The sequence below is a fragment of the Xenopus laevis genome, chromosome 3L, assembly GCF_017654675.1.
Source record: "Xenopus laevis strain J_2021 chromosome 3L, Xenopus_laevis_v10.1, whole genome shotgun sequence".
Lineage (NCBI taxonomy): Eukaryota > Metazoa > Chordata > Amphibia > Anura > Pipidae > Xenopus > Xenopus laevis.
The window spans coordinates 91,775,403-91,797,626 of record NC_054375.1 but is presented as its reverse complement, the minus strand read 5'-3'; the positions used below and the strand labels follow the sequence as shown (position 1 = coordinate 91,797,626).

The 22,224-nt window shown below is 36.3% G+C and overlaps 1 protein-coding gene across 2 annotated transcripts in view; it reads left to right on the top strand.

The window, feature by feature from the left end:
• The first annotated feature begins 3,384 nt into the window (after positions 1–3,384).
• Positions 3,385–22,224, top strand: part of chchd3.L (coiled-coil-helix-coiled-coil-helix domain containing 3 L homeolog) — a 61,605-nt gene continuing 42,765 nt past the window's right edge. Inside the window, exons 1-4 of one of the 2 annotated variants that reach the window (XM_041585063.1) lie at positions 3,385–3,564; positions 8,363–8,480; positions 15,246–15,327; positions 18,146–18,290. In XM_041585063.1, coding sequence (XP_041440997.1) covers positions 3,484–3,564; positions 8,363–8,480; positions 15,246–15,327; positions 18,146–18,290 — 426 coding nt within the window. In that variant the 5' untranslated portion in view covers positions 3,385–3,483. 2 annotated transcript variants of the gene reach the window in all.

Genomic DNA, 22,224 nt, shown 5'->3' with positions numbered 1-22,224 from the left:
ATCCATCTATATGACACCGTGGGTCTGCTGCTGGCCCTTTTTGTCTTGCACAAAGTTTTGCCTTTTCCTGTTTTGTTTTTCTTCACTCTGAAGTGCTAGTACCACTCTGAGTAGTGCTTCTGGTTCCCAAATTGTTGTCATTTATTTATATGCAGAAGATGCTACTATTCTAATTATACAGCATTAAGGAGATGGTGATAAGGTAGACAGAAGTGGGATGGCACATCAAATAGAATATTACAAATATTAAATATAGCACAACTCCTAAAATGCATAACACTTTGGTAAAGGTATGCTACCACTACCCCAAATTTATGCTACCCCTTGACATGATACAGCAGTTTGCAACATCAGACAACAGTGCAATATTTTTAGTAAAATTATTAACAATATAGCTGGGAATGTTGATAAAGAAAGTTGTGGGAAGGAGAAAAACAATGCAAAAGCATAAATAATCATCAAAACAAATAAAGGGAAAAAAATCAGTAGTCATGTTCTATAAATAAGTAAGCACAAAATACAGATAATACCTGTATAAAGGTTATATATTACATACACAGAAATTGTGCATTCATGTACTTTAGTCATTAGATACTGTAAGGAAACACTGTTGTAATTTCTGACTCATTTTGGGTTAATATATATTTAATAAAAAAAAACTAAACAAATAAGAAAATACTGTCCTTCCAGTATAAAGTAAGTAGCTTTAAAGGGGACCTGTCACCCAGACATAAAAAGCATTATAATAAAAGTACTTTTTCAAATTAAGCATGAAACCCAAATTCTATATGTATTAAAAAATCCATACCCTCATAAACTCATTAAAAAATCTCAGCTGTCGATTACTTTCACTTTCCATTCTGCACTTCCTTGATGTCACTGCACTCCTCGCATTCCCCTTCTCTCCTCACCATCTAACGGGTTAGCCAGTGCAAGGACATGGACATCAGGTGCCCCATTCTGGTGAATAAACACGATTTTGGCATTATAAAAGGCTTGCCTTAATAACAGTGTCCACAAAATGGCACCTGCCTGCTTCATACGATTTTGAATTCCAAGACTAAAAGAAACAAGATTTAAATCATTTATAAAGGGTGAGTGAAGTTTATTTTGCTTAACTAACACCATAAATTGGATTTGGAATTATTTTTTAGGGTGACAGCCAGGTCCCTTTTAACATCTGTTGATTATCCTGATTTGTGCAAAATACACAATATAGTATAAGGTTTTATATTTACTTGAAATTGTATGCTCTCCAGAAGATAAAATATGTCCCCCTCATCGCCAAATAAATGCTCTCCAGAAGATAAAATATGAACCCCTTATCGCCAAATATCTCCAAAATACCATTAACTGAATAATAGAACCCATTGCTTTTACTGCTTATGTTCATAAAGCCAACTAGCCTCTTTTCATGGTGCAATCAACCTGTCTCATCCCCTTTTTTCTGTTGCTTGAAGATGCTGCTTGTGAGCCCTTATTCTACACTTGATCCAGGTAGTCTAACAATGTCACTGCACTTCTTACATTCGCTCTCCTTCCTCCCATCTATTTGTGTAACCAGTGCATGGACATGGGTATCAGGTGCCCCATTCTTGCGCATAAACAAGATTTTATTTATTTTTCTTAATAACCGTGCCCACAAAATGACACCGGCCTGCTTGCTGATTCTGATTAAAAGACTGAAAGAAACAGGATTTAAACATTTAATATGGTGTCAGTGACGTTATTTTGCTTGACTAAAATCATTAAATAGGATTTGGAATTATTTCTTAGGGTGACAGGTCCCCTGTAAAGAATGAGTCAGCTTCAACTGTGCATGCATGCTCAATGTTGTTGATCTGACAGTAGAGGATCTAAAGTGGTGAAGATGGCCCCTGTGCAACTTTGCATTTTCACAGCAAGTACAAAGATAGGGACACTTTTGACAGTTATGGGTGGTGGGAGGGAGTAGTGGGGGTTGATAGGGTTGGGTATAGGGCTTCATGGAAGAGCTATGTTTTTTTGTCATCTCTTGAGCTAACCAGAGCAAACATGGGGAATTAACTACTCCATGTTTGGTTCTTGCGAGGCAGATAATTAGATTTCCAATCAATAATCCCTCTCCTGCCTATCTATGCCTGGTAATCTGGTGCCATAATCAGGTGAATGTTCAAGTCAAAAATCAGTCAGTCCACCAGTACCAGGTATCAGCAGTACACACAAGGGTCTTTGGAGGGCTCAGTGTGAACAGTCCCTCTTCCCTCATGTGGCCCACTTGCTACCTGTTTGTAACACGCCTCTACCTTTTGCAGAAGTTTAAGGTAGGAGAGGGGCTAGGAAGGGGGCACTATGTTACAACAAACTTAACTTATAAGGGGGCCCTGACCATCAATAGCTTTTTATAACTTGTGTGTGTGGGTTACCTTTTTTTAACACTGATGTCTGTGTGGTCTTTTAACTGTTATGTGGAGAGGGCGGGATCTGGGGTGGGACTTGGGGGTGGGGGTGGGCAGGGCCCAGAAAATTTTGTTGTACGGGGCCCTGTTTTTTCTAATGGTGGCCCTGGTTATAATCAGAAACATAAACATCAGACATTGGTTGGACAGTTAAAGGGGTGGTTCACATTTAAATTAACCAAAATTTCAATTGGTCTTCATTATTTAATTTCTTAAAGTTTTTTAATTATTTGCCTTCTTCTTTGGACTCTTTCCAGCTTTCAAATGGGGGGTCACTGACCCCATCCAAAAACTAATGTTCTGTAAGGCTACAAATGTATTGTTATCATTATTTTTAATACTTGTCTTTCCATTCAGGCCCCTCCTATTCATATTCTTGTCTCTCATTCAAATCAATGCATGGTTGCTAGGGTCATTTGGACCCTAACAACCAGATAACTGAAATTGCAAACTGGAGAGGCGCTGAATAAAAAGCTAAATAACTCAAAAAACACAAATAATAAAAAATGAAAATCAATAGCAAATTGTCTCAGACTATCACTCTTTACATCATACTAAAAGCTCTAGAGGAAATATTGGTGCTATATTAATATAAAGAACAATAATAAAGTTGCTACTGAAGTAGCTATAAATCATTTGTATTTCAATTGGTTTCGGTTTCGTTTTTTGCTGTCTCTTTAAAACACCCAGCAGCACAATGACAGAGGACAGGCAACAGTACACAATTTCAGTTTAAAATCATACTATTAAGTACACTACAGTAATGAGTCTCAAGTAGTAAGCGCTATCGCAGGGCAGCAACTTTTAAACACTATCAAAAAGGGGAAAAAAACTTCAACCCAAACTTCCAAATCAACTTTTCGCCGTTCTGTTACCAAGGTTACTGAGGGCCAATTGACAGCGCGCATGAACTACAGGAGGTGGAGTCTTGTCAGTGTTCGCCAATGGGATGGAATGTTGTTGGTGAGCCGCTGCCGGTCGCAGTCTCCTTGTCACGGCCTTTGCTGTTTGACCCGGCTGCTTCTTGCCGGGTAGTGAGAGTGACATGGGAGGTAGCGGGAGCACCCGGAGAGTCTCGTTCGAGGCGGATGAGAATGATAATATTACAGTGGTGAAGGGCATCCGGGTGAGTGAGGAAGGAGGATATGATTCTAATAAGCTGTCAGAGGTTGTCGGCCCTGCAAGGACATGCAAGTGACACATGGGTTCAGCCTTGTGTTGTGACCTGTAGACTGTAGTGCTTACTCCTCTGTGGCTTACTAATACAATTGCCTCTGCAGTTCTATAGCAGACATTAAGTACAAACGTGGCTGCATGATTTATATCGCTCTACATCATCCTACAGAAAAGTCCAATATGGATTTTAAAGGCATATCCCCATAAAAAATACATTTTCTTCCTTGCATAATGAGACTATTGGAAACCACGTTCCAGTATGTATATTTAAACGTGTTAATCATATAAAAGCTGATTGTAATTGAAAGTAGTTTTAGTCGTTTGCAGTTTTTCAGACTATACAGACTTGCTAGACGTCTGTTCTCCTCCAGCCAGGACTTTAGCTCCCACAATGCCTTGCACACGCGTTTCTTTTCACATTGGTGCATCTCTTGCAAGGGATTGTGGGAATTTGAGTCTTGGCTGCAGCAAAGCTGACTTCCAATAGACATTGTTGCGATGGTATGAAGTAGTAAGGGAAGGGATTTGTGTGTGTGATATTAGGGGGTAAATTCACTAAAGCGCAAGCGGCAAGTGCAAATTCGCCAGCGTGACGTCATTTCATTACCTCGCCGATTTACTAACGGGTTCTGGTGTAAATTCGCTAGCGAAGTGGACCTACTCTAGCGCTACTTCGCACCATTACACCAGGCGAAGTTGCACCATGGCGAAGGGACGTAAGTTATGTAACTACACTAATTCACTAACTTGCGCATTTTACTGAATGCCACCTCAGACCAGGCGAAGTGCAATAGAGTAGATAGGGTTTGCTTCAAAAAAGTTGACATTTTTTCTAAGTCACAAAAAACGCTGGTGTCTTTTACTTTTTTATGGGTGATAGGCTGAAAAAGATTGATTTTTTCCCCCCCCTACATTTCCTAACATATGGCAACTCAACGATACAGTGGGCACATGTGTAGGGCAATAGAACGCCTTTATTTTATTCTTTAAAGGTTTCCTGGGCTTGTGTTGTGTAATGTAGTTGCTGCAGCATATACGTCCATTATATTTTAACTTCTTGCCGTATGCAAATTAGGCAAAGCTAATGTAACTTTGCTTTGCCTGACGAAGTAACGGTAGCGCAACTTCGCTACCATTCGCCACCCTGAGCGCAATTTCGCATTCTAGTGAATTTGCGTAGCGCTGGTGAAAATACGCCTGGCGAAGTGCGGCGAAGCTGTCGTTGGCAAAACAAACAATAACTGATACAAGAAGTAAAGATGGCCCTGCCCAAATGAGCTTACAATCTAAAAGCTAAAGTAAAAAATTGCCTGGAATGGTTCTCTTCTTTGAACTCTTATCTCAAGCATTAACATTTTGTTCAATCTAAACATATTTGCCACACATGCATTTAGATCCTGCAAACTGATTATAGATGCAGATATGATATTTTCTTCTCTTAGTAGAAGGTTTATGGAGTACAGTTTCCTGGGTGTATTTCCCTTCCTTTATTTGAATATTGGTAAAGCTTTTTCCTTTGTTGTCTTTGTCACCCTATGTTGCCATTGGGTAAACGCCATCCAGATCAGTTGCTACACAATTTTGTTGGTTTGTTGTGACTTTCAAATATTTTCCTTATCTCCCCAAAGTGTTCTATACATTTTAGTTGTCATTAGGGATACACCGAATCCACTATTTTGAACCCCGAACTGAATCCGAACCCTAATTTGCATATGCCATCCCTAATTTGCATATGCAAATTCAGGTTTAGCCGGGCAGAAGGATTCGTCCAAATCCAGCTAAAAAAGGCCGAATCCCGAACCGAATCCTGGATTCGGTGCATCCCTAGTTGTCATCTTCTTTATTTGTTAAAGAGCTTGAAGTTTTTTAAACAACCTCTTCTACTTTCTTATAATTTTGTAGATTAGTTTAACAGCATCTAATACCTATGTGCTCATTTGCAATAATTTTAGTTCTGAAGAATAATTGTATAACCAATTTAATCTCTTTTGTTTAAAAGGACTGCATCTTAATTTAGTTTCCATGAGTAGGTTTTCCCAAGTTAAATATATTTTTAAATCAGAGTTGACAGATTGTTGGGTTCATCCTCAAGGTTAGATATACAGTATGAATGAATGTTCACAAGGATTAGTACTTACTTCCATTACGTTTATGTGCTAGCCTGCCCAATGTTTTCCTTGCATCCCCTTTTAATGAAGAAACTTAAGCTAATACAAAGTGTGAGGTTATTATGCTTTAGCTGAATAAAATTTGCACTTTATTTTAATAGTTACAGTAATATACCCAGAAGTGTCTTCATCTTTGTACATTTCATAAACTTAACACAGGTTTATTTGGCTGGGGGAAAGCTAAAAGTCCTAAGTTACAGACTGAGGATGGTTAACTAGGAAGAGCCAGCTAAACAACAGTTTCATACTTAGATACCTTAGCAGTTAATAATGAATAATAATAATGAATTTCAACATGACAATTTCATTTAATCGTCCTGTGTAACACACTTATACTGACATCTCCATGCGTTTGTCCTCACCCCATGTTTAATAGGCTGTGCTGAAATCCCCCTGGCAAATGTATTCATGCCAATTATTTACTAAAATAGAAAATGCTAGGAGCTTGTTTTGTTTTACATAGGAATGTAAATTGTCAGTTTATGTACAGAAGAGATCAGCATTCCTCAGATTATGATGTTGTTCTATGGATTTATTGAAGCTTCATTGGTCTGTGTTATACATGCTCTTCAAAATAGACCGTGTAGAACTGCTGATACCCTGTGGGTGGAAGAATCTACTGCAAATCTAACTAATTATTTTTTATCACTTCAGTAATTTAATTACTTGCATAATGAAACCAGCGATGAGTGGAATTTTTCACCAGGCATGGATCTGCGACATATTTTATTCAAAAGCGCAGCAACATTTTGTGGCTTATAAACATTGTGCCAAACCACCCACTGACTCCCAATATATTGGAAAAGTCACCAAGGAAACACCCCTTTTATTTTATTTCAATTTTCATGAAAAAACAGCCATTGACTTCAATGTACCAGTAGCTCGTGAGCAACATGTTGCTCTCCAACCCCTTGGATGTTGCTCTCAGGTTCCTCAAAGCAGGTGCTTTTTTTTTTTGAATTTCAAGCTTGTAAGCAAGTTTTATTTGCGTAAAAACTAAGTATAGTTCCAAGTAGAGCCTCTTGTAGACAGCCAGTCGCCATAGGGGCTACCAAATAGCCAATCATGGCCCTTATTTGGCACCCCAAAGGACTTTTTCATGCTTGTTCTGCTCCCCAACTCTTTTTACATTTGAATGTGGCTCATGGGTTAAAAAGGTTGGGGACCCCTGGTCTAGGCATTCCCTTACCACTATATAACCATGTATGCTGGGTTCTTGTTGTGTCCTGCTGTGCTTAAAAGATATAGTGCATATATTTCTTGAGTATCGTGGACTGGTTTGTCTGAGGCTGCCTGGAGAACAAACTGTCCCTTATGGTTGTAACTGTAACAAAAAATTATTAGTGAAAAATAGAATCCTTTATCTAATGAATTTCTATTTTCCTTAAATTTAGCTATACTTCCTAGACAATTTGCAGCTGGTCGTAATTTTCACATTTTTGATTTTTTTATTCAGAATTTCAGTCTCCAGTTTGGAATTCCATTACATATCTGGTAACTATTTAAAATCCGTAAATTAGAGGACAGAAACAGGATTTAGAAAATATAAAAAATGTAGCATGCCCTCTTTATGGCAATGGTTTTGCGAATGTCTAACTTAAAGGGATCCTGTCATCGGAAAACATGTTTTTTTCAAAACACATCAGTTAACAGTGCTACTCCAGCAGAATTCTGCACTGAAATCCATTTCTCAAACGAGCAAACAGATTTTTTTTATATTCAATTTTGAAATCTGACATGGGGCTAGACATTTTGTCAATTTCCCAGCTGCCCCTGGTCATGTGACTTGTGCCTGCACTTTAGGAGAGAAATACTTTCTGGCAGCCTGCTGTTTTTCCTTCTCAATGTAACTGAATGTGTCTCAGTGGGACATGGGTTTTTACTATTGAGTGTTGTTCTTAGATCTACCAGGCAGCTGTTATCTTGTGTTAGGGAGCTGCTATCTGGTTACCTTCCCATTGTTCTTTTGTTTGGCAGCTGGGGGTTGAAAGGGAGGGGGGTGATATCACTCTAACTTGCAGTACAGCAGTAAAGAGTGATTGAAGTTTATCAGAGTAAAAGTCACATGACTTGGGGCAGCTGGGAAATTGATAAAATGTCTAGCCCCATGTCAGATTTCAAAAATGAATATAAAAAAATCTGTTTGCTCTTTTGAGAAATGGATTTCAGTGCAGAATTTTACTGGAGCAGCACTATTAACTGATTCATTTTGAAAAAAATGTTTTTCCCCATGACAGTATCCCTTTAAGGATATTTTTTTGACCCAGTACAGTGGCACAGTAAAATTAATTTACAGTGTTTTGAAAAAAAAAAATATAGGGTTTGTTAAATGGAAGAAGTTTTCATGATAATTGATACTTTGCAGTTCATTGTAAAAATATTAGGTTAAAGGGGAAAGCTAGCGATCTGTTACTTACCCAATGTAATAGCAATTAGAATTTGTTTTTAAATATGGTTTATTTAAATGTGCAGTACGACAGAAATAAAATACAATTGTTTATATGGTGTCTGTATTCCATTGTCACTTCTGTATTGATATTTATTTGTTTATCTTACATACCTTTACATTATTTTTCTTAGCTATCCGATAATGTAATCAACCGTATGAGAGAACCGTCAGCACCAGTTCCCAGACCACAACCTTCACCATCACAGACAAAACAGCCTACTGTTGAGCCTCTCTCTCCTAGTTACGCAGGTATTTTTAAAAAAATGTATACATATAGCATATCTTAAGGAGCCGTGTTGCTATATAATAAACTGATGATATTAACTTGTCAGCTATTATTTATACAGACAACTGATGCATTGTTAAATAAGTTAGCAATTGCATTTGTCATTGATTTGACCCTTTGTGTTACTTAGATGAAGGTAAGATAATTTATTGCTTTCATAATTATGTTAACTTAAAGGTGTTTATTAAAGGTAAGCCATAGTTCACAAAGACCAAAATAATTACAGGTATTTAAAATATGAATAAAAGATTGAGACAATCAAGCCTTCAGACAGTATTAGGAAGGGCTGGGATTGTTGCATTCTCACTAGAGGTATTCAGGCGAGACTGTCTGATTTGTTCTGCTTTTCAGTGATGTATTGAAACATTCACTCCATCCCCATTCACAATATTGATTTTCTTCCACAAAATTTATGATATTTTCTTTATTTATTTGTTCACATAAGTACCTAATAACATACTGGTACAATATGAAGATGATCCCATCACCAAAAGGATATCAAAGCACCCTCTTCCCCAGTCAAATCTCTAACAACTGAACATAAGCAAATGTATCTTGTCTTGAAGACATATTTATAGGGTAGAGCATTTCACGCACTGTCTGAAGTGGACATAGAGGGTGAACCCAGCTGTCACTATTCAAAACAGGAAATTCTGATATTTCTGCACTATTCTTTACATGGTCCCAGCAGCTCATGTCAAAAAGCGGGGTTTATTTTTACCATTAAAGGGGTTATTCACCTTCCAGTTCTTTTTTCAATTGACTGTCTATTTCTAAGTTTAAAGTTTTTATTTTTCGCCTTCTTATGTCTTTCTAAATCTGCTGGGGGGGGGGGTTGTCACTGACTCAGTAACTTCACCTTCCCAACACTTTTTTCAGCTCAGTTGTTTTCAGATTGTTCTCGAGAAATAAACTTTTTTCAATTGCTTTCCATTCTTTACTTTTTACTATTTTTCCAAAATTTTCATATTTTAGTCTGCCAGTATAGTAATCCAGGTGCAGATTCTGAATTTTAAAGTTGCTACATTAGTTGATATATTTCTCAGCAGCATCTGTGGAATATTAGAAACTATTGCATCAATTCTAACAGGTGCCTTGAAACTCGGGGATTACATCGCTGAGCAAAATGTTGGCGCTCTAAAAAGACATGTTGATAATAATAATAATATTATTAATAATAATTCTGCTCAGCAGGGCCAAAGATAAGAAATGTATCAACTAATTTAACAATTTAGAACAGTTAACATAGTCTGTGACCCCCTTTTAGAGCTGCTATAGTAAATCATAAATAGGTGAAAAATAGACTTCAATATTAGAAGAACTTAGTAATTAGTAATTGAAACAAGTCTTTATTTCTGGTGAACTATCTGAAACCAACTGAAAAAAGTGTTGGAGGGTAAACAATCCCTTTAAATTTTGTAAAAATGGTAAAAAAATAGTTGGAAAGCAACTGAAAAAAGTCTATATTTCTGGTGACCAATTTGAAAACAACTGAACAAAAAGGTTTTTGAAACAGGAACAACTCTAAACTTTTCTCTGCTTGTCTTTCTCGCTTACTGTCATATGCAAAATTCCTGTTAAAATTATTTTACTACATTGTAAAGCACTCACAAATACTTAACCACCCTCCCATATCCAGACCTTTTTATGTGCTGCATCCTTCCTCTGACACATGCTCCCCTGTCTCATTCAACACTTCTAACTCTTTCTCCCTCACTAACTACCGGTTTAGTGATTGTCTGTGGAGTTTCTTCAATAGTGAATGATGTCAGTGCAAAGGTGGATAAACATTAGAACTGGGATGTGGTTGTGATCAGGCTGGCATATTGTGAAGAGTTGGCTGCAAAGATGACCCCTTCCCTCACTGAAAATAATTATTTTGCTTAAAACATGACATGTACACAAAATAACAATAATCACAGCACTCTTGCGGTATATAAGCTTTTTTGCAGGGCCCCTCTCTCTAATATTACTTAACACTATGCAAATGCTACGTGTATATTTTATTTTATTTTTATAGTCTCTGTGTGTGTGTAAACAGTTATGTCTTATATTTGTATCCCCCTTCTCTGTAAAGCAGATGACAGTGGTGCTATATATAATAATGGGCAGACTACTAGGCTGTAGATTAAATATGAATCAATGTATTTTGTGCAGCTTGAAGAAAAGTTGGATTTTAAGGGTACTTATATATAATATGGGTTAGTGTATTTATTTTTCAGCAAGTTTTCAAGAGCCACTCTTCACATATCGGAAAAGAAAATCACTGTTTGAAGTGTTCAACAGCCTTCTCTCTTCATGTGAAAACACTGTAGTCAGTATTTGTTTAGGAGTGCCTAGATTTCAGAATTATAAGTCTTTGGAGCTTGGAGGGCCTAAAAGCTTCCTATTTAAAATCACTTTTCAAACTACTCACTTTTCATGGATGTGTTGTCTTACTGTTTAATACCTGCAGCTGCTGAGCCCTTCTTGAACTTCCGCATCAGCCTTACTAATTGATGCTTTGATGCTCTCTATTGCTTTTTATTTCCCAAATGTTGTTCTTTGAAGATCATGGAGAAGGCACCCTCTCAAAATCCAAGAGGCATCTCCACTTTGTGTGCTGAATATGTAATTATTTTGTTCTTGCTCAGCACCCTATTTATAAAAATGTGCCCTTCTGCATTTTGTTTATTTTATTGCTTATTGATATGAATTATACATATCTTGTTAATTTCTTTATATTCAGAAGAAAATATGTACTTGTTTTTAATGAAGTTCATTAGCATTTCTGCATATATCAATTTGATCACTTTTCTTTTGTGCTGACATAATTTAATTGCAGTTATATTTCAATATCTTGCAAAAAAATGAATTTTCTTTCTTTGCTTTCTGATGGGTTCTTTATCTGATGCATGCATCCCTCCTTCAATGTTAAATGGGTTGGTCACCTTCCAAAAACTGTTTTCAGCTTGTGTTTTTTCAGTTTCTTTATTCTAAAATTTAAGTTTCAATTTTGCCGTTCCTCTCTCTAGCATTTCAGCCTGACAATTCCAGGTAATCCAGGTGCAGACTGAACTGTTACTGTTTGTTAGTTGATACATTTTATAGCAGCATCTGTGAAACATTAGCAATTATTGTAATAATTATAACTGCCTTTTAAAGGTGCAGTTCACCTTTAACTTAACTTTTAGTATGTTATAGAATGGCCAGTAACTATTCATTTGGTCTTCATTATTTATTTTTTACAGGTTTTAAATATTTGCCTTCTTCCTCTGACTCTTTCCAGCTTTCAAATGGGGATCACTGACCCCATATAAAAACAAATGCTCTATAAGGCTACAAATGTATTGTTATTTATACTTTTATTTGCTCGTCTTTCCAATCAGGCCCTCTCCTATTCATATTCCAGTCTCTCATTCAAGTCAATGCATTGTTGCTAGGGTAATTTGGACCCTAGCAACCAGATTACTGAAATCTGGAGAACTGTTGAATTAAAAGCTAAATAACTCAAAAGCAACAAATAATAAAAAATTAAAACCAATTGCAAATTGTCTCAGAATATCACTCTCTACATCAGGGGTCCCCAACCTTTTTTACATGCAAATGTAAAAAGAGTTGGGGAGCAATACAAGCAACCTTGGGGTGCCAAATAAGGGCTATGATTGGATATTTGGTAGCCCCTGTGTGGTCTGGCAGTATACAGGAGGCTCTACTTGGCACTATACTTTGTTTTTATGCAATTGAAGCCTGGAATAAGCACCTGCTTTGAGGACACTGAGAGCAACATCCAAGGGGTTGGAGAGCAACATGTTGCTCACGAGCTACTGGTTGGGGATCACTGCTCTACATCATACCAAAAGTTATTTTAAAGATGAGCAACCCTTTTAATAAAATTCATATGTCTTAGGCCCAGCTGAGCAGAATCCCTATAAACTAATTTAGAACAGTTTACAGTCACTGACCCCCCCCAGCTGCTCTATGTAGACATGAGATGATGAGATTTTAAACTTCGATTTTAGCTATAAGGTCAAAAGTAAATAGAAATAAATAGATAAATAAATAGAAACTATGCTCAAAACATTTCTGGTGTACCATTAGTTAACTGAACTAAATAAAGTGGTTAGTAGGTGGTGAACTACCTCTTTAATAAGTCCCAATACATTCTATAGACCTAGAAAGACGGGCAACGCAAATCCCCCCTCATGGCCAGGCACACTACTTGGGACACATTTTTGTTTCACTTTTTCATAAGTTATTTTGCTGCTGGACACAGTGTATTTGCAGCCTAATGTTGCTTAATAAAAGTGTAGCTGTGGAAGTAGTTTTCACTGTAATATAAACCTATACAATTGTGACAACAATAAACATTCCTTCAAGACCTACTGAAAAATGAGAAAACTGTAACTATATTATAAATAGTATGCATTTTTTACAAGGATGTGTTTAGTGCTGGGAAGTTCAAGGAGGTTTTGTTACAGTAGAACCCCCATATAATGTTTTTCAGTGGATCAGAAATATATTGTGAAAAATCTGGATAAATGTAAAATCTGGGAAATGGATTATTTATTTGTGGGACCACACAATGGTTTAAATTGAGGGGAAACTTAAAATCAGGGGAAACTTAAAATCAGTGTATGTAAAATTGAGGGTTTAACGTAACTGCTTTCCGTATCCCTTTCTATGATAGTCAGGTACATTTTTGAAACCATCACCTGTAAGAGCCCTTTGCTTTATTATGCTACTTACATTTGGTTAAGCAACCCTTCGCTTCCATTAAGGAATACCATGTCTGGTGCCAGCAATCAGCAAAAAGGAGCCTTGAATAAGTGCTCTTCAACTTTTGTTACATAATAGGCAAATTTCTCAAGGGTGATATAATTGTGTGTTCAGTTATGTTCGGCAGATAATAAGGTAATAAAAATAAGTGTATCAAGCCTGCTAACAGACCAAGGAATATACAGTAGATGTGTCCTGCGGGGCTCCAACTAGCCATATTAACCAGCACTTTAAATTGAAGTGACTTTGTTTTTGGTTAAGTGACTTTGGTTTGACTCAGTAATGTTAACAAGGGTTTGAGTGCAGATGTATGATAATTATTATGGAATCCCCCACCTTTTAATATACATTTTTTCTGAATATAAACTGCTCCAAGCTAAAGACTTGTTTGATGCTTAGTTATCACTGATGTCACTATAACTGATCACTGGAAAATGTTTGTAAGAATTTTTCTGGTAAATTCTAAACTAGGCCATTGTAGTACTGTTGAAATGTTGCTGCTGTATCCCTTTGATATCAATATCCTCTACTATATATTGTCACATGTACTATATACGTGTGCATTGTCTATATATGGTACATTGTATCAATCTGTGAAACATCCTGCTGTCCTTAAAGGAGAAGGAAAGGCATCATACACTTGGGGGTGCCAAATGTTAGGCTCCCCCAAGTTATTGTATTAACTTACCTGAAACCCCCGGGGCTATTCCAGTGAGCACCACGAAGCAATCCTCTTCCGGCTTCTTTTTTCTTCTTGCGTCTGCGCATGCACAGTAGAGAACTTTAACAACAAAGTCGGCTTTTTCATTCTACTGCGCATGCGTCTGCCCCGGGAAATTTGAAGAAGACGGAAGAGGATTGCTCCGTGGTGTTCACTGGAATAACCCCTGGCTGGTGCAGTTTTCTGCTGATAGGAGCACCAGCCCGGGGTTTCAGGTACGTAAATACAATCTCTTGGGGGTGCCTAATGTTTGGCATCCCCAAGTGGAAGAAGACTTTACTTCATAGTATAGCATGCCTCTGAAATGTAAATGAAATAAAGAAATTAATCCTGAAGGAGCAATAATACTAGATAACAAACTCTTGGTTTAAAGCTGTGTGTACTGTTAGTCGCCACATTGTTCGTAACGGTATGCTTTCTATCTTCATATTTATGTTTGATGTTTAAACATTTCTTTCTGACATTTCCATTAACTTTTATGTTTGCAAAGCTGCTGCCCTGACAGCTACTGTCACAAGCAGATGGCGCTCTCATAAAAATGTTTCCAGGGCATGTCTTGTGTTCATGGAGTTCATGACACTTTGTATGCCCTAATACTACAGAAAAGAATATTGATAAGTACACAAATAATTTCTGCTGGGAATTTTCAGCACCCCCTACATTCCTGAATCAGTGGGCTACTGTTACTTGCTGTTACATAAAGGAAGTACGTCTTGTAAACGGTAGTGTTAATGAAGCCCTTTAATCTTTTGATGTGTATTGTCCTTTTTATTCTCTAAAATCTTGGTTAGAATGATTGTTGAGACAGGAAGGCTGGGAGTTTTAGAAATCTCAAAAATATTGTCTTTATTATTTATCCTTTAAAATATTAAGTTGCATTGTTAAGATGGCCATGCGTGTGTCTGCCATTGCTGCCTATTTATCCTGAGTTTGAAATAGGGCCAAAACTATGTGATTGACTAGGACATCCTGCTGTTGATATTCTCTTCTGTTGTTTTGCACCAATTTTAGTATTAATTTGATTAATCCCCCATCTGCAGACCATGTTTATGGTTGACTTTAATGTAAAGAAAAAAATATTTGCACTGTCCTCCTTTGACAGATACTGAACCTGTATTGGAACTTCTGTATGTGGACAGTGAGCGGTGAATACTTCTTTGTTGCTGGGCTTTAATGTGACATGCAGGAAACACTAAATAGTACTGTATTTATGGGCTTAACTCTTGGTCTGTTTTTCCTTTGATTCTAGTGGATGAAGATGAACTTAGAAGAAAAATTGCACAAGAACTGGCTTTAGAACAAGCAAAAAGACAATCGGACAATCAGAAGAGGTATAAGTGAATGGAAAACGGGTTAATGAGTCTATATATATAGCAGCACTCCAAGGGATTTCAACCAGATAATAGTGGTGAAATAAAAAGGTTTATTAATATCCAACGTTTCAATTAGGAACTGAAACGTTGGATATTAATAAACCTTTTTATTTCACCACTATTATCTGGTTGAAATCCCTTGGAGTGCTGTCGCTGCTGCAGTTTTTATTTTACCCTGTTCTGACTAGCACCCAGGCTATATTTTTTGTAAGGTGTGCGCTCCATTCGTATTCATATATATATATATTTTCAATTTCCCTCATTTTCCATAACCAATCTTGTCATAAAAAAGTTGCAACAGTATGGCTGTATGCAGTTCTTAGTTAATCTTATTTACCGAGAAAATTTTGTTCTTTGTAAGACTGTAGAAGGCCATTGTGAGGGCTCTTAGGTCATTAGTACCAGCAAAGCAGAGACTAGGAGGAAGCTAACTTTACCAGAAAATCCCAACTATAACCTAAATCAGTATCCCCTTAGCTGATCCAAATTAATTATTGGAATCATGCTAATGAGTTAGGGAGAGATGAGGCAAGGGCACACAGTTGTGTGACCCTCTCTCTCAGCCTCCTTTGGAATGTCACTAATCAGTTAGTGCTGTCATTAAAAGAAACTGGAAGAAAGAGTTAATTTTATTTTTTAAAATGCCCGTTTAATTAAAGTTAAAGGGATCCTGTCATCGGAAAACATGTTTTTTTCAAAACGCATCAGTTAATAGTGCTACTCCAGCAGAATTCTGCACTGAATCCATTTCTCAAAAGAGCAAACAGATTTTTTTATATTCAATTTTGAAATCTGACATGGGGCTAGACATTTTGTCAATTTCCCAGCTGCCCCCAGTTTTGTGATTTGTGCCTGCACTTTAGGAGAGAAATGCTTTCTGGCAGGCTGCTGTTTTTCCTTCTCAATGTAACTGAATGTGTCTCAGTGGGACATGGGTTTTTACTATTGAGTGTTGTTCTTAGATCTACCAGGCAGCTGTTATCTTGTGTTAGGGAGCTGCTATCTGTTTACCTTCCCATTGTTCTTTTGTTTGGCTGCTGGGGGGAAAAAGGGAGGGGGTGATATCACTCTAACTTGCAGTACAGCAGTAAAGAGTGATTGAAGTTTATCAGAGCACAAGTCACATGACTTGGGGCAGCTGGGAAATTGACAATATGTCTAGCCCCATGTCAGATTTCAAAATTGAATATAACAAAATATATGTTGAGAAATGGATTTCAGTGCAGAATTCTGCTGGAGCAGCACAATTAACTGATTCATTTTGAAGAAATTTTTTTTTCCCATGACAGTACCCCTTTAATATTTTGAGTGTAGCGACTTAAAATTTCAGATAAGATAAATATTCCCTTTTAAAGGGATGTGTCAAAAACATTCATGTCTGGTAGTCTAGAAAAACACCTCAAAAATTAGATGCGTGTGCCAGCATCCCTTTGTACTATAGGGTACAAACCAATCTACACCTTCTGGGCAGGCAACCAGTTGCTTGTCAGACCTGACAGGCAACTGCAGTATGCCTTCTCTCTGAGGGCAAAGCTGTGATTGGCTGCCCACATTCTACTCTACTTCTGGGGAATGACTGTTTGTAGACAATAGAGTTGTAAGATCAACCGGGCAGCTTGTGATGTATAATTTTTTAAGAAACAGATAATTTACAAGTCAAATGTATATTAGGCACCATAGGTGATTCATAATGGACTACATGATGAGTGATTTTGAAATAAATGCTATAATTATTATTTTTAAAACTGAATTGTATAGGGGACTGCTTAATGTAAACCTAAACATCTACCCGTGTTACACTGACTGAACATTATTCTCTCGTTATAATCTAATCTTATTTGCTATATCTTATTTAATATGTCTTTTATTTCCCCATTTGCAGCATAAAATAACGTATTTCCCAGCTATAACACAAAGTGGACAGAAAGCAAAGAACAATATTAAAAACGAACCCTTGAGGCGCCTGAGAAAAAATGTTATATTAAAATCAATACAGAGGCCTAACCTTTTGTGGTGTTGTACGCACTGAACCTTTTTTCTTATTGATCTCTGTTTTAATAACATGTTTATTCTATTTTCTTTGTCTTGGTCTTAAGAGAATATTCAGAAAAGATGAAATTCTTTATTGCCACAGCCATTTACTCTTGGCTATGTACAAGCCAACATTAACATTTTTATATATATATATATATATATATATATATATATATATATATATATATATATATATATATATATATATATATATATATATAAAATTTTTTTTTTTTTTTTTCCTGTTGATTCCCGATCCTTATTTGTCAAGAATGTTTTGCTTGTTTTAAACTTGCATGTTTACATTTTAATTAAACTATCCTTGTCCAAACTATCCTTATAGGGGATCTGAGGTTTTAAATACGCACCTATATGCAACTAAATGAAGCACACGATAAAGCAAACTGAATGTCAGCAAAGACTTGGGTATTGTACAGCGAGACCCTAGGCCATGTCAGAACTTTGAAGCAATGCAAAGGACTGCTTTAGAATAAAGAGGCTAAAGTACCAAGTATTATAAAACAGTTTGCAGGATGCAAAATAGTGAGTAGTATATAGGCTGAAAAGCAGAACTACACATGGCAAAGTTTAATTAATCAGGAACAGTCTGCAATGAATTCTACAGGTACATTAACATTATGATTATAATCAACAAGCGTACCAATTAGGTAAAACTATTGTTGTAAGAAAAGTTTTAGCACTTATTGAAATGTTCTGATTCTGTATTTACTTAACGTTGCAGACTGGAACATGAAAAACTGATTGTGCATGAGGAAATTGGGAAAGCTATAGAACGAGAACGTAATGCTTCAAATGAGCAACTTACAAGGGCTGTACTGCGAGAGAAGGCTGCGGCAGAGGATGAACGCCTTAAAGCAAAGACTTTTGTGAGTACATTTTTATGGAAGCTGCCTTTATAGAAATCTAACATATAAAGATTGATCAGTTTTTTGTGCTAAACCTGAAAATCTACATTTATGACCTAATTTAAAATGAGCTTGAGCAATCTTTGTTTTTGCCTTAATCATGTTAACCATGTGTAAATATTTAATCAGAATCAGTGTTTGAATTGAAACATATTTATTTTTTTAAATCTATATAAATATTTTGTGGTTAAAGGAGTTGTTCCCTTTTAACTATGATCTAGAGAGTAATATTCTGAGACCTTTTGCTGTGTGTTTTTGCGTTATTTAGCTTTATATTCAGCAGCTCTCTGGTTTGCAATTTCAGAAATCTGGTTGCTAGTGTCCAAATTTCTCTACTAACAATGCACTAATTTAAATAAGAATAAAGATTACCAATAACAATACATTTGTAGCCTTACAGCATTTGTTTTTTACCAATAACAATACATTTGTAGCCTTACAGCATTTGTTTATTAGATGGGTCAAAGACCTCCATTTGAAAGCTGGAAACAGTTAGAAGAAAAAGGCATGCAATTCAAAAAGAATACAGAAAAAATCAAGGCCAATTGAAAAGTTGCTTGGAATTAGCCGTTCTATAACATTCTAAATGTTAACTTAAAGGTGAACCTCGCCTTTAATAATAATAGGCACAATCAGAAAATGTTAGTGCAGTCTTTCTTCCTTTATGTACAGGGGTTTTCTGGACAAGGGGTCTTTTAGGCAAAATGAGCCCCCTAAAATATATATTGGATTCAACTGTCATTCAACTGTCATTCGAAATCAGACTCCCAACTCCTTCAAGAAGACAAAACAAAGAGAAAAAGATGCTGAGAGGGAAAGAGTGAAGAGCAACTTTATTATTTCTGAAATGGTTCAGGATTTTTAATTGATTATATTTAGAGAGTTTCCTATTTCAGTATGATGAATCTTATATTAAATATTCATTTTCGCAATAGTTCCCCTTTAAGAATACAAATGGTCATGTCACTAGACAGTTGCACAAGTGAACTAAAACAAATTACTGTTATGGTGTGCAATAATTGTCATTGGCTGAAATGATAAGCAGACCTTTACAGTTCCCTGTGTGTTGATGCTGCTATTTTTGCAAAGAGATTTTTCCAAAGGCTGTAGCCTCTCTTTGTGATTAAATGAATAATTCACAATATTGAGCATGTATGTAAAACACACTGAATAGAAACTTTACAATGGGGCTTTTTTGCCTCTCCATAATTACTTTTTGCTGCTCTGTATTGGTGCTGCCCACATCCAGAACAGTAATATTCTCAGCCTACTAGCCCAGCATTGTTATGCCTGTGAGACTTTGCACTAACTTAATATCTGCTGCCAGTCTACCATTTTAAGCTACAGTGTGATTGGGTTGCTGGGTCACTGACCACAGCAGCAGGGCAATGATTTGAAGTGCAAAGTAACAAATGATTGCAGATGGACTGATAAGTAAAAAAAGTAATAATAATACTGCTGTAGATTAATGAGGAAAATTGCATTAGTAAGTCACTGAAATATAGCAACCAGATTAATTTAAAAAAAGCTCAACATCGAAAAAGGTCATTATAGGATTGCTATTCCCATTAGGGTAGTGGCATATTGGATATTTTGTCTGCTGCTGCCACTCAATGTAAAACAGCGTCAGTCAGCAGTCAACAAAATGCCCATTTCCAGCTATCACTGCACCTAATCATTTTTTAACAACAAGCTCCCTGACTGACAGCATGGATTTTTGGTCACTTGCTTCAAAATTTTTGTGAAGAGGACCACCTATTACTGCTCAATGTATGTCCATGTGAATGTCATTTTGACTGCCCATGTTCTCCAAAATTCTCTGGCTGAATATTTCTATGTATGAATATACAACACCCAGAGAAAATGTAATAGTTTAATAAATATCTGTTGAATACCAGGGCTGTGGAGTCGGTACATAAATCCTTCAACTCCGACTCCTCAGTTTATGGTACTTCTGACTCCAACTCTGTTTTTAAAGAACAGTAACGCCAAAAACCAAAAGTGTAATTGATATATAATGTACTGATGATCCAAAAGTGTAATTGATATATAATGTACTGATGATCTGCACTGGTAAAAACTGCTGTGTTTGCTTCAGAAGACTACTAAAGTTTATATAAACAAGCTGCTGTGTGACCATTGGGGCAGCCACTCAAGCTGCCGGATAAAAGAAGAAAAGACCAAGGTTACATAGCAGATATAAAATAAAACAAATTTGTATTGGAAAGGGCTCATCTATGTGCAATGTAACCTGTGTCTTTTCTACTTTTTTTTTTTACCAGCAGCTTGAATGGCTGCCCCCATTACCACACAGCATCTTGTTTATATAAACTATACTAGTCTTTCTGAAGCAAACACACAACTTTTACCAGTGCATTCTAACAGCATATTATATGTTAATTATTTTAGAACACTTTAATTTTTTTGGTGTTACTGTTGCTAATGTAATTTCCATGTTGATTGAAAGAAGTTAAGGACACAACATACAAGGCATTTTATCACTGTCAAATGGCAAAAATAAAAATAATATCCTTTGGTAATTATAAACCAAAATCAAAGTTAAACTACATAAACCAGCCCCAACTGGAAAACCTAAAAGAATAGCTATTAAATACAATCCAAAATGAACTAAAGTATTTTAGAAACAGAATTGTTTCTGTCATATCCTCCTTCATAGAAATTCTTAAATCTGATTTGATTATTTTGAGTACATGTATTTAAAGTTATTCGAAGTTGGAGTCAATACATTTTTGGTGACTCTGACTCCAGATACCCAAACTGCTTCTGACTCCACAGCTCTGGTGAATACCATGGATTAACGCATCCATAATTTAGTATGATTGCCACCGGTCCATATGAAATATATGACTAGTAATTAGTTTCCATGAATGTTACCGGTCATATTTGTTGTAGTTTGCTACGGGCTTCCTAACTTAATACTTATTATTTGATAACCATAAATGTGTATTTGCTAACCCATCAATAATCCTATTTAATAGGAAGACTAATTAATGCATCTCCCAATTCTGTGCTGAAATCCACTTACGCTCATTTACAGTAACCAAAATAATTTGTTTTTAAATAGGAACAATATGCCATGCTATGGTAAAAAAAACCTATGCAGTTACCTCCTTATCACCTTTAATTTCTAAAGCTTGGAGTTTCCAAGGTAGAGTTAAAATGTATGGTATGCAGTCGAGTATAAGGTTTAGATCATAACATTAACAAACGGGGTGTAAAAACTACTATCTGCCACTGATTGTAAATCTTACAAGCTAGGGTCGCTTCTGGGTTCCAATCAACCCACATCCTTCTCATTCAGAACTTCCTAGGCGCAAGGTGCAGAGATCTAAATTTGCGTGTATAGAACCTGATTGTCCTAGTCTATTTTCGGCATACAAAATTATTACCTGCTATATGTTTTGCTGTAGCAAATTGGGCAAACTACTTCATTTTTCTGTAGACTTGCCCCTTCTGGTATGACCTGGTATAGATAAATGGTACATGTGTTACTAAACCTCACAACAATTTAAAAAGAAGTAATAAAATACAGAATTTGCTAACAAAGTTCAGCATAGCAACTTACCAAGCATGATGGTACAAAATGTTCAGAGTTATCTAATTCACTTTCAGTAAGATAGTATTCTGAATGCTACTTTTAGACTAAAACTGTAATCTCCACTTGTTTGATCTAATCTTTCTGTTAACTCTGAACCATTTCTTTATAATATACCGTAATTGTTTCCTCCCGGCAATTAAGAATAGACCTACTGTATTTTACATTTTGAATTACCCTGATGATTTAAGCACTTAGTATTATACGTTCTCCCTAGATTTGGTCAAGTTTTTGCTGTTTATACGTTTCATTCTTTCTTTATTATATTAAAGAAGATTC